At 37.9% G+C, this 15916-nt stretch overlaps 1 protein-coding gene across 4 annotated transcripts; it reads right to left on the bottom strand.

Annotated features, from left to right (window-relative positions):
* Positions 1–886: 886 nt before the first annotated feature.
* On the bottom strand, positions 887–15691 carry LOC123764376 (serine/threonine-protein kinase Kist). 4 transcript variants are annotated; one of them, XM_069315968.1, is made up of 9 exons: positions 15604–15691; positions 13459–13575; positions 11460–11605; positions 10534–10681; positions 9733–9887; positions 7098–7222; positions 6409–6545; positions 3330–3493; positions 887–1721 (listed from the first exon to the last, which is right to left on the bottom strand). In XM_069315968.1, the coding sequence occupies exons 2-9, from the start codon at positions 13560–13562 to the stop codon at positions 1507–1509; spliced, it is 1194 nt and encodes a 397-aa protein (XP_069172069.1). In that variant the 5' UTR covers positions 13563–13575; positions 15604–15691; the 3' UTR covers positions 887–1506. The 4 variants fall into 4 exon arrangements, with proteins under 4 accessions (XP_069172069.1, XP_045608040.1, XP_045608041.1 ...); XM_045752084.2 differs by having other exon boundaries at positions 15363–15684; XM_045752085.2 differs by having other exon boundaries at positions 15446–15684.
* Positions 15692–15916: the final 225 nt, after the last annotated feature.

Below are 15916 nucleotides of genomic sequence, written 5' to 3'. Positions count from 1 at the left end.
TAAAGATTCTAAACACCCCTCACCCACCCACTTCCGACACACCTAATTACTCGCTCCCACAAGTCAATTCACCCAACACCCTCTCATCCCCACCCATGATACTCTGCCATCTTCACCTTTGTATCAATTCCCACCCCCTCAACCACTACATGGTGGCTTCTTACATGTGAGACTGACTGCCTGGCAGACTTCAACCCTTACTGAGAATGCTTGTCTTCCTGCCTATGCCTACTATACAACAGCAATGGCAGGGAAATAGGTGAAGGAATAAACAAAGAATCATAAAGCCATTGGCTGTGGATGACAAGCATCAAGGAAATTAACACAATTAGTCTGCCACTGACTCAAACCACCACCATTTACATGAGAAATTACCTTGATCTATTAGAATATTGTGAGTCGAGAGAATTAGTTCTTTTTGAGAGTAATCACAGTACTGCTGACAGGGGTAGTGTGGGTCACAGCATGACACTAGTGGGTTATGTGCACATATTGATTGATTTATATGTATCCAGTGGATTGAGAGAGAAAAACTGGGACATGGGAGGATGATGAATCACAATAACGTGACTGAAGATATGATGACCAAACCACATATCAGAAGATGAAAAGACGACGACATTTCAGTCCATCCTGGACCATTATCAAGTCGCATGTCTTGTTAATGGTCCAGGACGGACCGAAACGTCGTCGTTTATTTATCTTCTGGTGTGGTTAGATCATCACGGGAGGCTGTTCGGTTGGACGAATGTTTGTATAATGGAGACTTCCTGTACTGCAGATGCTTCACATTGCTATGCTTGATTGTGCACAGAATTTAATTTATTCTGTAGAATATTTCTATGGTTTCAATTATTTATGGGGAAAAGGGTAAAATAATAACAGACATGGGAGTCTACTGTATTTCCTGACATGTATGAAGTCATGGACCTCGAATGTTGACATAGTACAGTATTCATGGGTGAAGTTCATGGCATCCATACTTTTCACTCCAGTAAGCTGTTGCAGATTAAAAACTTTACTGTGAAGTATTTTCCAAGCATAGATTATGGGACTCACTCACTCACTCTCTCATCCGTACTCCCAGACACAAAAGAGACTGAGATTCTCAGTGTTTTAGATTTTTTTTTTTTACATTTTAGTTTTTGCATTGTTAATCAGAAAGATCAGAAAGATTTTAAATATGACTTTCAAATTTACAAGATTTGTTTAAGTATAATAATATTAATATGCTGTAGTACAGAAAATTCAAAAATTCAAACTGTCATGCATTCAAGGGTTTACCTTTGTCTTTCTCTACTAGGCTTAGTTTTGTTTTGTTAAACCTTCAGCATGACCCCTTTGTCACATGGATATACTGTACATATATCTTTCCCACTTTGAAGCGGATAAAAATACATTTATTAAAATATATACATTAATTTAATTTGTACTAATGCAGACTAGTGTAAATATATTACTGTATTAGATTATTATTCTTATGAGGAAAGATGTGATAACATAAAACTAATAAAATTCCTCATTCTCCCAAGAGATAAGAGGATAAAAAGTAACAATTAATGTTCGATCACTGAACACCATTTCTGTCATCTGTTGCAATGCTATTTCTGCCAATGATGCAGTTTCGTACCGAACGTAAAAATTACCAGTCACTAGTTCCAAGTGGTAGCCGGTCACATCACCATATTTCTTACACAAGTTCAATAGCGATTTTTCAACATCTGTAAAAAAAAAATGTATACACTATTATTATTTTTTTGTGTGTGAAAATCAATTATAATTAACTTACCAGGACACAAGTTTTTGAAGGTATCTCTCAGGTTTTCTGTTTATTTAATATTTTCTTGGATAATTTGTTCTTTTCAGGGACTTTAATGCATTGCCTCTCCAAGGGAAGAAGAGAGTGGGGCAATGAATGAGAGAGACCAAGCAGACATCTGGAGAGAAACTAAAACCACAAGTAGGAAGGCATGAAGAGCCACAACCAGTGGAAACAACCTGCAAGCAACAACCATGGTTGCAATAGGAAATAAAGCAGAGGACTACAGAAACTCAGAAAAGGATCCAGGAGCACAAGTCATTTGAAGATAGAACCAATAGTTTATGTTGGAAGAGTGAACAAACAGGGATTGTAAATTCTTATACTGCAAGGCACAGACTTGCAAATAGGCCACTGCCTTTACTCCTTTGTATTTAAGTTTTTCTCTATATAGAAAGATGTCAGTTCTGTGTCCAACAGGCATAATGACTAGACAACAGGAATGACCATCAGTGTTTAACCCTTACACTGCTCCAATCACTTGAGAACAATTGGCCCATATGCTTCAATCGCCTGGAGATAATTTTATTCAGAAGCCCCAACAGCACATCAGTGATATCCATGTATATATTTGCATGCAAAATGCGTGCTATTTGCAATTATAAGATTTAGGTTTATAAATAATGAATACCATACCACTATTGATATATCAATTATCAATATAATCAATATATCAATAATCAATATATGAGCACAAAAAGACATTGAATATAATGAAATTTCACCTTCTGGGTGAGCCCTGGTGGCTCCCTGAAGCTATAATGCTGATACAGTGCCAAACTACAGTACTAGGTGCCATCAGTCGGTTCTTTTCGGCCTACTAAGGACCATGAGCCAGAACCTGGCCCCCCGATATAAAGAGGTGCAGAGAGCAGTGGCACTTTGATAAATTGTCAGTGAATTTTAATCATATCCACCACCACCGAGGAAGTACCCACAAAGTCTGCAAAACAAAACAGACCACTGCTGGTTATAAGGAATGATTGATGCTTCAAAATCGCCAAAAGAACTCCCCTAACAATGTAAACAAATTATCAAAAATTTTTGAAACTAGTACACTGTACAAGCTCATTCACCCCACCTCTTCCCCTTGTTTGGGGGAGGAGAAATGAAAAAAACTACAGTACTCCCGACTTCCTTGGGGAGGGAGGATGTCAGGGAGCCACTGCGGCTTACCCAGAAAGTGGCATTTCATTACATTTTCAATGCTGGTATTCTGGTGGGAGCCCCTTGTGGCTCCCTGAAGCTATCTACCCATGAGAAGGAAATAAAGAGGAAATACCCAGAAGGGAGCCACCAGTCTGCCTCTGGTCTGTGGTAGGCTTTTTTTGACTCACAAGGACCTTGGGGAGGGGGGGGAGCATGACAGTTTGGAAGCAAACCAGGCAACTAGCTTCAGGGAGCCACAGTGGGACAACCTTCCCGAAACTAATAACTTAACCCTGTTCCCATTTTTGTGTGGGAAATGGCCCACCGTGCATTGAAAATAAATTATCTGCCAGCTACTTACCTGCACAGTCAGAGGAACTAGCATCTGTCACATTGAGAATACGAAGTACAGCTGTTGGAAGGATCATGAGGTCACTGTATGATGGGCGACAGTGATACATCAACCATGGGTCACACAGTAAATCCCAAGCATTAGCTCTTTCCTCTGGAATTATCTGTAAGCATCTGTAAAATGGGTAACATTTTTAATTTAATCTTGTAATATGAAATACACCATCACCTTTACAGTGCTCAAACACAACATCCATAATAAACTTACCGGAAAATAAAATTTGCACCAATTACAAAATTCAGATTTGAATGTACTGTAATGAAATACTTGTTTCTGATTGATAACTCAATAGCCTTTATATTTTACAACCTGGACACCTCCAAGCCTTGGAAAAGACCCAAGAGATCTATGACCAACGAACGCCTACCAGAGACCGAGATCGGAATTTGGACCCTTCAAACAAGAGCTGCCATCTGGTGGTGAGGGAGCTATGCTAACTAGCAGTTGAATCTAGACAATGTGTGTGAACATAGTTTGAATCAGGGGTTACAAATGGTGTCCAAGCCGTTGGTTGTTTTGATGAGCTCTACCTTTCTGATGTGTTTTCTTTGGTAGCGTAGCGATCTTGTGTCCCCAGATTCTTCTATATCACTACTGAGGATAGGGGTCCGATTTGGTTAAAGTCTCAGGTAGGGACTCGTGATTCGTTAAGAGTTTGGAGTGATACCAAAGCTTTGGAGGGTTCTAGTTGGGTACTGAGGGAGTTCCTTCACAGAAAAGTTGCCACTTATTGAAGGAAAACAAGGGGTTGTCTGCCAACCAGGATGAACCGAGAACCTCATACTACAGCCTGGAAGCAAAAGAGAATCTGTACTCAAATGAGCCTCAGTCCAGTTCAGATACATGGTCACAGTATAGCAAAAATGAACCAAGCAAGTCTTACGGACCCACACTCATGAGTAAAGACAACAAAATTAATGGCAGTGTGGGTGTATCCAGGCTACAAACTGGGACACAAAAGCCTTAACCCATCATAAATGAAGAAGGGCCAGGGACAACCTAAATCCCCTTCAGAGCCCAGAGACCAAGAGGAAAGACAACTGACAACTGAACTCCCAGTCACATTTCTAAGAAACAAGAAAATCTCAAATCATTTTCACCAGCCTCTTGTCTGTTGACACCTGCAGGCGTGAAGCCTAAAGCTGTTTAGGAGTCAAAGACAGTAGTAGAGACTGGGAAGTCGAGTAAACAGAAGTCGGACAAACCAGCCACTTGACAGATACTGTTGTACAAAAACAACACTTTAAGCGGACATGAAATAGACACCAGTGTTCAAGTTTAGAGTGAACTCAGATTCACTTCAGATAGATTGATTCACTAACTCAGTGTATCTAAATTTAGATTTAGATACACTGAGTTTATCTAAATCTTATATATTTGAAAAATATATAAGATTCTATATATATTTGAAAAAAATTGTACGTCAGAGTGTGGTAACGCAACACTGATGCAGCCTCAGACTGTTGTCCGAGAAGGTGGATTGGCCATGACCTAATTCTAGTGTTGACAAATGATACATACCCGAGGGTGAAAGACCTCTTAAATCCAACAGGGCGAATGGCAAAGGCAACAGTAATGGTCACCAGTATCAATAAACACTGGCTTGTATCCAGAAAAGTGCAAACTACAGTGCAGGTTAAGCATACGATGGGGACACCATAACTTCACCATGGACATTGATAAAGTAAAAAAACTCCACAGGGACATGGTACATAGGCAGGTGTGACAGGAATAAGTGATATATATCTTCAAATCAAACACCAAACAGCGACTGCAAAATGCACAGCAAGGGAAGGATATCAAGCAACCAATTACAACTATCATGTATGCGACCCAAGCAAACTTTCAGCTAAACTGCAAGGCTCCAGCATGCACAGGAAGCAGAGCCAAGCATAAGAGCTACACAAACACACACACAATTAATATCACTCCCCATCAAAAAGCCTCACAGTGGAGAACGAGTCCCATGTGCTACCTGGAAGTAAAATGTATTAAAAGGAGACAACCTGAAGAGAAAGAACCCAAACCAATCAACCCCTTCAGAGCAGGTATCTCTGGTTAGGCAAGAGAGACACAAGCTGACTGCTAGGAAAGGTAATTTTGGTCCAAAGCCAGAGCACATGTGCTGTTGGTGACATAAAGCACAACTGAGAAGTGTAAATGAAACAAAAGTTAAGGAATGGTTGCTAGCAAAACAGCCACTTTTAGAGATAACCAGCATCTCTTAGCTAAAGATGAAAAGCAGCAGGGAAGGCCAGTCAGTGTGATGCGCCTTAATGTACACCATGCAAGCGAACAAGGTGCATGGCTAAAGGCAACACAATTGGGGAGTTTTCACTCAGAAATAACTGTCTTGTTTGCATCAGGATTACTATTTTCTTGCAAGCAGCTGTTGTTTTGCTGTCCTTAACTTTTCTGGCCTTTTGATAAACTGTATTTGTAATCCCTTGGTTCTGGTCTTGGCTCACGATAGGTTGGGGAGGGGGGGTGTCAGAGGCCTGGTATGATCTCCTTAGGCTTAGTTATACTGTACCAGTACTTAGCTCAAGGAGCTACTGAGGAAGCCCGTCCATAAATATTTATTTTGTCTTAAGTTTCATCTTATAACAAATTTATTTAATGCTTTGGGAATTATACAGTATTTATGTATTCTTTATACAAAATGTGGGAATGTTTCAGAAAGTTTACACTGGGTCATTTTAAAATGTTTACATCCAACATTTATTAAGATAGAGCTTTGAAAGTGAGAGGCAATACAGCCAAGATAGGTAGCAATCCTAGTGCACGCCTTAAATCAGTCTGCATATAATACCTAAAATTAGACAATAATTTCCCCCAAATCATCCTTGCTCTACCCTACTGTCAAAAATTAAAAAATAAATGTCTGTAAGTGAAGCGTGGAATCACTTTATATTTTATGTAACCAACAGAATATTTTACTGCATTTCAATTTATTTCTCTAGATCTTTCAGATTACAGTATTTTGTAATAAGTTCTAATAAAGAACAGAAGTTACAGATGTCAATACCTGGTGATGAAGTTGTACGTCTCCTTTAGGAAGGTCAGTGGATAACTCTTGCATACAGTTGATAAGGCAGACTTTAATCTTCCATCAACATCCTCAAATTTCAATGAATCAGAAAATAACCGAATCCCGGTCAATGACTGCAAAATTAAGTTCAGTGCTGAATGTAATAAAAATGCCTCTTTCTGGAGGAATGGGTTTACCCTTGTGGCTGGAGGTTAGTCACAGCAAAAAAAAAATGGTTTCAAATGATGTCAGTCATTAATTGAAATGGAATACTGTACTACAAAAGATATTTAAAACTTAATTTAATTCATGTACAACCTAGTAAAATACTGTATTAGATTAGAGAAACTGCTAAGTGATAAGCAAAACGTTTGCCAAATAACATGTGCAGATAATCCATTTCATGTAATGTGAAAAAAAAGAAGCAATGAAGATACAATAACACTCACAACAGAAAAAAATTAGCTTAAGTAGAAGTTGTATATATAAAAGGTGTTTGTAAATAAGTAAGAAATTGCAAAATGATGCTCACAGTTGCAGTACTGCAACCAATAAGGCTGCAAAAAGCTGTTCAACGCTAGATATTTGAATATAATTCAAAAAATTTCTTCAGGTTGACTCTTCCCTGACCCATGAATGTTAGGGATGGAGTGAATATATTGATGTCATCTGCATACTGTTCATACCTCAACAATGATACAGCCAGCACTCCAAATGTCTGCAGGTGGTCCTGGTCGCTTTACCTGCAATGTAGTTCCTATTGGATCTGATACTCTTCTATTCCACTTTACACATTCTGGAGCCTGGTAACCTGTTAGTTATATCAAAATATGAATAAATTACTGTCCTATAGTTAAATTGACCTATCTATGGGCTACTACCAGCCTTGCGAAACTCATTAGTTGGCAGAGTCAACACCACGAAACCCATAACTTAATTTTACAATTTTGCAGATTCAAGAGTTCTAAAATATTAGAAGCTCACTTCTATATAAACTCAGCAACCAGGTTTACAAATATAATAAAATTATGTACACTCAGTGTCAGGCCTCTGGCAGTGTATCCTTGTACAGATTGATAATGTAAATTACAGTCTGTTAAGACTAATTTCAGAAGCATTTAAGTCTAGTTAGTGGGAAAAATTGTGTCTAAAATGATAAAATGAAAAATTTGAAAATAGATATCATTAAGAATTTTTGAGTCATTCACATATTTAACTAAATGAAAACAAATAAGAAATGCTTTCTCTACAGCTTCTTACTAAAAACTTCAATAACTTTTCACATTCTCAATTTACACTTTTGCAGAAAATGTATACAGGACCCTATTCAGTAGGCTAATTGAGATTCAGACACATCCTGTGTCTGTGAATAAAAAAAAAAATACTATGAATAAATACTGTGCATAAATAATGTAGAAATTTAGAATTGAATGTCATAAAATCTCTCATTCTGGTGGGCCACTTCAGTGGTTCTCTCTTCTACTGCCTGGGTAGCTTCAAAACCAAAGAGCGGGGCACACCCCAGTGACTGCCACACCAACTACAACCAAGCAAGGCATGCCCAGTCTGGGAAAAGCCTTCTGCAGAGCTTATTCTTACTCAAAGTGGTTGTAAGGCCCGTGAACAGGTGGTGAACCGAAAATGAATAAGAAGAAACATCAGAATACTTCACCTGGAGCTATTAAATGAAACATGTACCCAGTACCCCAAGAATGAGTCCCCATGATGAAATCCACTCATCCTCCTTTGACTGCACCCTTAAAGCTACTAGCACCTTTTTTGATTCACCCCCAAGGGGCACCCAAAGCCAGGGAAAGAGGAAAAGTAACTGATAGCCATCCAAAAGGGAACCAACTGACTAACTGCTCACAAGAATTTATATTATAAGGCTACAAAGAGACTAAAGAGTTTGTGAATACAGTACTCTGATGAGTGTATATGAACTAACATGGAGTAAGTGTGTGGGATGGTTTGCCAGCCTGGTAGATGTTATCATAGGATTAATAGAGTATCCCCTTCCAGCTAATAACACTGCTGGATATCACAGTACCTCCTAATGCTTTCTGGCAGGAGCTTCTTGTGGCTCCCTGAAGCTATCTTTCTGAGATTACTTCATACTAAAAGGTCACATAGCCACGGCTAGATCTGTTTAGCCTACAGGGGAATTATAGCCAGAACCTGGTCCTCCCTCACAGAGGAGCAGAGAGCAAATGACTGTCTGCCACCTAACCAGAAAAATCTTCCAGAAACTCAGCGCAGCTTTATAGACAACTGGAGGGTTCATAGTAAATTAAGCTTTTAGGGCTCACCATGAGCTGGTGTGACTGGAAGTACCACAAGTTGTTGTGGTGACACCAACATCAGGAACAGAACTGCTTTGGGGAGCCAGTTGGGAGCCAGGTCCAGGCTGCCAGGTGGTGATAATTGGTACTAATGAGTTTGGAGCTCATTTGAGTGAATCCCTTGTTCCATGTAACTTGTTTGTACAGTACAGTAATTGTTTGGCAATTTTTCGAGGCTTCATTTTCTGTGAACCCTCCAGTTGTCTGTAAAGCTGTACTGACTTTCTGGAGGCATTTCATGGCAAGGCGGTATATTGTCACCGGCTCTCTATGCATCTGTGAGGGATGGGGGTGTGCAGGTTCTGCCAATGGTTGTGGGTAGACTAAATAGAACTGGCTGCAGATTATGTGATCTTTTAGCAAGGAGCAATCTCAGGAAGATAGGTTCAGGGAGCCACTGGGGCTCCTCCAGAAATTGGTATTTCACAACATTCAATGCTGGGTTTTAATTTACTTCTGTTGTCATTCACAGCTGCAATATTATGCAATCTCAATGATCACATGCACACAGTAATGAGTGGTTTGCTTAATTTCTTTTGTACAGTATTATAGTGAGCAGTCTCTCAGTGGTGGAATGAATCAGAGGTTTCACTCTCTCCCTGCTTAAACTACATGACAAGACCGTTTGCAGAAATTAGTTGTCATGATGGGGCAAAAGGCAATTAAAACCGGGTGTTTGAGCAGTGCCCTAGGCAGCTCATGGCACTGGCTTGGGAAACACTAAGGAAGCCCATCTCAGAAAACAATTTACCGTAACAATAATCCCATCAAAAACATAAGGTATTTCAATTGGAGATAAATAATGACTTAATAATAAGTGATGACTTAAAAGAGATTTACTATTTATCAGCTTATTAAAGTTAAATAAAAATTATATTTACAATACACTACATTTAATAAAGAAAAACTGAATTTGAGAAGAGTCTGGGAGCCATAGAAGTCTATGACAATCAATGGATGGTCACCCTGTCAAACATACCTTTGCTTTGTACTGCATGAAGAAACTGTTCTGAAGTAGTAAAGCTCACTCCAAAGTCTACAAGTTTGAAGGTAGCAGTGCGAGCATCCCATAAGATGTTAGGTGGCTTTAGATCTGCATGAACAACACCATTATCATGCAGATGCTTCAGACCCCTGTGCATGGACAGCAATCATTTTAACTAGCCACGTGTACTTTGTCATGCTTACATTCTTTGTACAAATTAACAGACATAAATGAAATATATATGTGTGTGTTAACTTGCAGTGTAGATGAAATATTTCATGCAAATGAATTAGCCATGGCTTCTCAGCAGTGATAAATCAAACAATGAATATAATGAAACTTCCTTGCCTACAATAAGATAGGACCAGAATCACCTCTCATATGTTTCACCTCTGACCTCACCTTGTTACCAGTTTCTGTGTTACTCTTTTATGAACTGATAAACCATTTGTGACATTCATACCAAAATTTTGTTAAATTTTCACTTTAGTTTGTAGATAGTGTTCAACTACAAAAGTACAATACTGTACTGTAAGGAACTAGTTAAGTGTATATTTTGAAAATTCTGTTAGTTTGATGTCCAGAAAAAGTCTGAAACTAGAGAAATAATTTATAATATTTACTGTATATTGGCACCTTTACACAACACAAGCCTTACTCTAAGTCTTGTTTGGACAGCTGTGCATTTGTAGAACCTATGCTTTACTGGATACCTCTTCCTTTGTGCTGGCTACATTCTTTCCCAAATAAGATCAAATGATGAAACTTTAAAGGTAAGTGTTACTTTCAACTTACTTGAGGATGTGAGTAGTAAGTGTAATGACAAACCATGGGGAGCACGCGCCACCTTCCTGGCACAACAATATATCCCGTACAGTGAGGCTCAACAGCTCCTGCACCAGCACATCCCTTCCTTCCCACTCCAATTCTCCAATGTGTTTGACTGAAATAAATTCAGACATTATATTGAAATAACATCCCATCAGGTATTTCCTTGCAATACATTCCACTGAAATGATGGGACCTTACATGTACACTATGATCATTATATTATTGATTATACATTGTCATTGAATTCAGATGTTGTACTCTTGCCAGCTGTATGAGTGTTTGCATATGTGAGTGTAATGTCTGGTCATGTGCTGTTGTTCACATTAGAATATAACATGATATTGTGTGTGCCAGTGAAACAGCCTCGTTCTACACCCTTCCTCACAGAAGGTATCCAGCATCCATGGAGAATGACTATGATTACTCTCTGAAGCTAAGAGACTGGTGGTGTATATTTTCTCTGCTAGGAAGCCAGAAATTTACTGAAGGATGAGAGGCAGATAACAGCTTCAATGGCTTTCAACATAAATACAAAGAGGTCGGGCACCACTTTCATACTGTGCTTTACAGTATCAGTGTTTATTGATGCTATGTAGCATGCATAGCACACTGGTTAGGTGTGAAAAATAGCCACTAGTGGCTGAGAGTGAGGTGCATCTATATGTCTAGCCAAAAAGTTGTCACTTTGTATACAGAATTTGATTTTTTTTTCAATTTTATCAGGGTCTTATCCATTCCATGTGTGGAACAAGTACCATACCAGGTGAATATGAATTGTATACTCTGTAAAGTAAATTTTTAGGAAAACATTAAATAATGACAAATATCGAGACCTTTTTTTAACAGATGATATAAGGGCAAAGTGGAGAAATAAAAGAAAGTAACAGTACCAATCGGAGCCCCTGAGGCATTCAAGGTATGGAGGAAGAAGAGTTCACGCTGGAGTGCTCCTCTATATTGCTGATAGCGACGAAACACCTTCAATGCCACCGCCTCTCCAGTAACACAGTCTTCACCATCATAAACTTCACAACATCTGTTGGGTGAAATAAGTGATGGGTGATATAATATAAGTGTTGAACTTGGCATATTGCTTTAATAAAATAATTTATGTAATCAAAGAAGCCAAGCATTTTCACTCTAAACACTTTTCTTCACTCTTCACACTTTTCACTTTCGGGGTAAATCATGTCAAAATGAAGAATAAACATTATAAAATAGTACTGTATCTGGATTTTGCTTCACAAGCTATAAGTTATCAACAATAAGAGTTACAAAATCCATTTATACAGTAGTAGCTACTGATTGGTATGATTATGAAATTCAGATAAAAATCCATACTTGTGTATTTGTGAAATTTATGTAAGGAATTTACACCAAGTCTTTTGAACTCTTCTGAGTGCTTGTCAAGGTCTGAGTGTGTGATTAGGATGAGACTTTCATCTCAACATCTAGTGATTAGACGTTGAGATGGAAGTCTCATCCTAACCACACACTCAGACCTTCACAAAGCACTCAGGAGAGTGCAAAACACTTGGTGTAAATTCCTTACATTAATTTCACAAATAGACAAGTGTGGGTTTTTATCCTATGTTATTATGTCTGCAAGAAGACATTACCATTACTTATTATGGAATTCATTGTAATTTTGCCACAGAGGGCTAGTTTATTAGGCAGCATCCCTCATCCTGTGAGTGAACATACTGCCATAGCATCATGTACAACAACCCCAGTTATAAAAAGAATACCCACAGAGCTGTTCATCCTGTCACTTGTACCCAAATGCAACAAAGACTTACCTAACTGACTCAAATAAACAGATTGTTAAACAAGGGATTAACATCTTACAACCCTCAAGTTAATGTTATTGTTGCTGACCCAAAGTGGAAAACCTTTAGAGAACAATATCTATATTTGATAAAATTTGCTTTCCATACTTAAACTTCAAAATGTGGGGTTTATTATATTGCACATATTTCTAATGTCTCTTAGACGGGCACAATCTCTCAGGTAGTGATCCAAATGTTGTCCTTCACACATGCCGCATAATCAACTTCTCTGCTCACCTGTTGTATCCATCCCATATCTCCATTGGTACTTAAACTACTTGTATCCAAGACGAATTCTTTCATGTAAGTTGTATAGTGTAACCACTATACAGCACCACAACATAGTATACTACCCTAAAAAACTGAACATAGTACGTATAAGCTCACTATAGGGCCTCTCAGCATAGTGTAACCTCATTATAAACCAAGTTGAACAGTGTAGCCTTACTATAAGGCAGCTTAGCACAGTATAAGCTCATTATAAGGCAACTCACCATAGTGTAACCTCATTATAAAGTACCTCAGCATTATATAACCTCACTATCACCTCAAAATAATATTACCTCACTATGAAAGTTTAACATGTTGAAAACCAGAAGTATAGTACCTGTATTGTCTTGGTTTCCAAAATAAAGCAACTTACTTGAATTTTTGGCCAAATCTGCTTGACACACATGAACAAATTTTCCTCTAGCATCCTGGGCTGTTGGAAGTGATTTATTTTAATAGACTGATATTTTTTTAAGAAAAAGAATGCATCAATTTTATATGAAAATAACATGATAACTATGAGCTAATTCTTGACAAATAAAAAGAGCGGTAAATGTAGTGAAATGTCTCTTTCAGGTGGGCCACTTAGTAGCTCCCTGAACTACAGCACTGGAGTTATCAAGGCTTAGATATCACACAAGGCCTCTGAAATCTACTAGGGAGCCTGGATCCATCATTTGTGGAGAGGGAGGGGGATATACAATACTGTATGTGTTGACTACATAAGTTAGTACAACCTTAATTAAGATAATGAACATATAATAATTCATGTACAGTATGATGTTCATACCTGCCAATTGCAATGCCATTCCGAACTCTAAATATACCAAATGGCGTCACCAACTGCTCTCCTGTTGGCAGTTCCTGAAACTGTAGCTCCTTAACCACACTCATTGTCCATGCTGCCCTGAAAAAACATACAATTAAATAATTAGATAAAATTCTAACTTTTGATCTAATAATACACTGTATTTGAATTTTAAATAAGAGGAAGATACTGTACCTATATAGCAACATTAAACTTGCTAAACCACAATATTGAATAGACAACAGAAAATACTTCCAAAGAATTATAAACCTTTGGAATACAGTACCCAATGAAACTTCAGATCAAGACCAATACCTAATATCAAAATACACTTGGAAAGCATATCAAACAAAAATGCAAAGTATTCATAATTCTCAGGTTTTCAGTCTTCAACAGGAACACTGGAGATGATGACTGTTAGGCAAATAGAGTAAATGCCACAACCTGCTTCCCAGGTATAGTCCACCTTATAGGGTTTCCTCCTCTTAAGAGGCCTCACCCCCCGGGTGATGCATGAGCCGCTATTCTTCTGTGGGGCAAGGTGGTAGGGGTAGGTTGGACAGAAGTTAGCTTTTTTATGGCAATGCACTGTTTGAGTATGTACGACTTCTGTTGGGTGGTTTATACTGTACTGTACCTCATTTCATCACATTTTCCCAGGTCAGTAAATTTTTGTACATTTGTCTGTGCAAAGCCACTTACATTTTAGCTCTATGTCTTGGAACTAACATAGTTGGTACAGTTTACACACAAAATTTGTGAACAATCAATCCTAAACAAAATATTCAAACTAGGGACTGAGGTATACAATGAAAACTTGCAGTGATTTAGAAGTTAACAAAAGTACTGTACAGTCAATTTCCAATGGAGTACAGTAATTACTGTAATACTAATGGACATATTATAATTACCATGCAAGCAGTTAGCTAATTTGTTGCTAAAATTTAGGTAATTACCTAACTACATTTGGTCCTAGACAAAGGCAGTGATAATGAGACATTTGACTGATGAATGAGTTCTATTTTTAGATTTTACAATACTAGGTAAACAAGTAGCAGAAAGTCCTTGGGTAGATGTGAGTTAATAATGCATATGCATAGGATGAAGCTGCCAATATTTGTATACGTATCCAAAAATAAACATAAGTGAAAAATACTTATAACTTTTTTATATCCAGTTGCATTTGTCTTACAAGAATCATAAAATAATATTTTGATCATCACAACAAACCTCTTTAAAATTAAGAATTTTGGTTTTTATTCCTTTCAAGCAGATGTAGGATTCCTAAATTTTAGAAGTTTAAGTTAAAGTTTAGCTGACAGACTAGTAGACACCTAGGAAGGGTAATACAAAGTGTAATATCATGTGCCAAGAAACTAGCATGGAAAATGATATTTGTATCTGGGAAACAAAATTAACAGGAAAATAGAGACAGGAAAATTAACTCTCTAAGTCACCCAGCATAAGCACCAGTCCAAAAATAATTACCATTTTACATTGCACAGAAAAATCAGATCTTGATGCTCACTGGCTCTCATATATGTATATGCAATGAACATAGAAGTGTCATGTGTCAATTTTAACAGGAGCAGAGACTTAACTTTAGGACACATCTAGATTGTGTCCTAAAGTTTAAGTCTCCAGCTAACATGATGGTAATTGAATATACTGTATAAATATATACAGTATACTGTATATAGTCCTGGGGACCATTCAGGCTTGTTTGCATATATATATGAGAGGATCTAGTATAGTGCCTTGTGGGGAGAGGTTATTGATGACAACGTATTGGTGTCTGTGGTTGCGACTGAATAAAATCGAGTAACAACTTTCCAAACTACCAAGTCAAAAAGTAGTTACTATTTTAACATGTTAACATATTGTACCTTTATAACCAAATATGAATTATATTCTATGTTAACATAGTCATGGAGAAGAGGTGCAAAAGTTCAGCAGGCACTCCACTTGCCAGGCAAGCAGGACGCTGTTGATATGGGATCACGACCACACAAGTGCCAAACGTGCCCCGGTGTTCCCTTGTAAGGTAAAACACAGTCTTGTGACTACAAACACGTTTCTTATCAACGTAACTACTGTCTCTTACGGCACATACACACAATGTTAGACACACAATGTTAGAATACAAGTTTGGGGGTTCCTTCGGGGAGGCGAGCAGCCAGGGCGGCCGGGGGCCCGGGTGGGGTCTCTTCTATTGGTAAACAAATCAGGGCCACTACATACCAAAATATTTTGTCTTTTCTGTATTCAATATTTAAATTTTTGCATATAAAATATTTTGTTATTAACTATTTATATTGAATAAAGATATCCTCAATATAATCAGTATGATAAACAAAAGATAACCATAAAACATATGTACGTAGCCCCCTTTAATTAAGGCACACGTTTTTCTCTTTACGGGATTTTATTTTATTAATAA

The sequence above is a fragment of the Procambarus clarkii genome, chromosome 82, assembly GCF_040958095.1.
Source record: "Procambarus clarkii isolate CNS0578487 chromosome 82, FALCON_Pclarkii_2.0, whole genome shotgun sequence".
NCBI lineage: Eukaryota > Metazoa > Arthropoda > Malacostraca > Decapoda > Cambaridae > Procambarus > Procambarus clarkii.
This window is presented reverse-complemented; position numbering and strand designations above follow the sequence as displayed.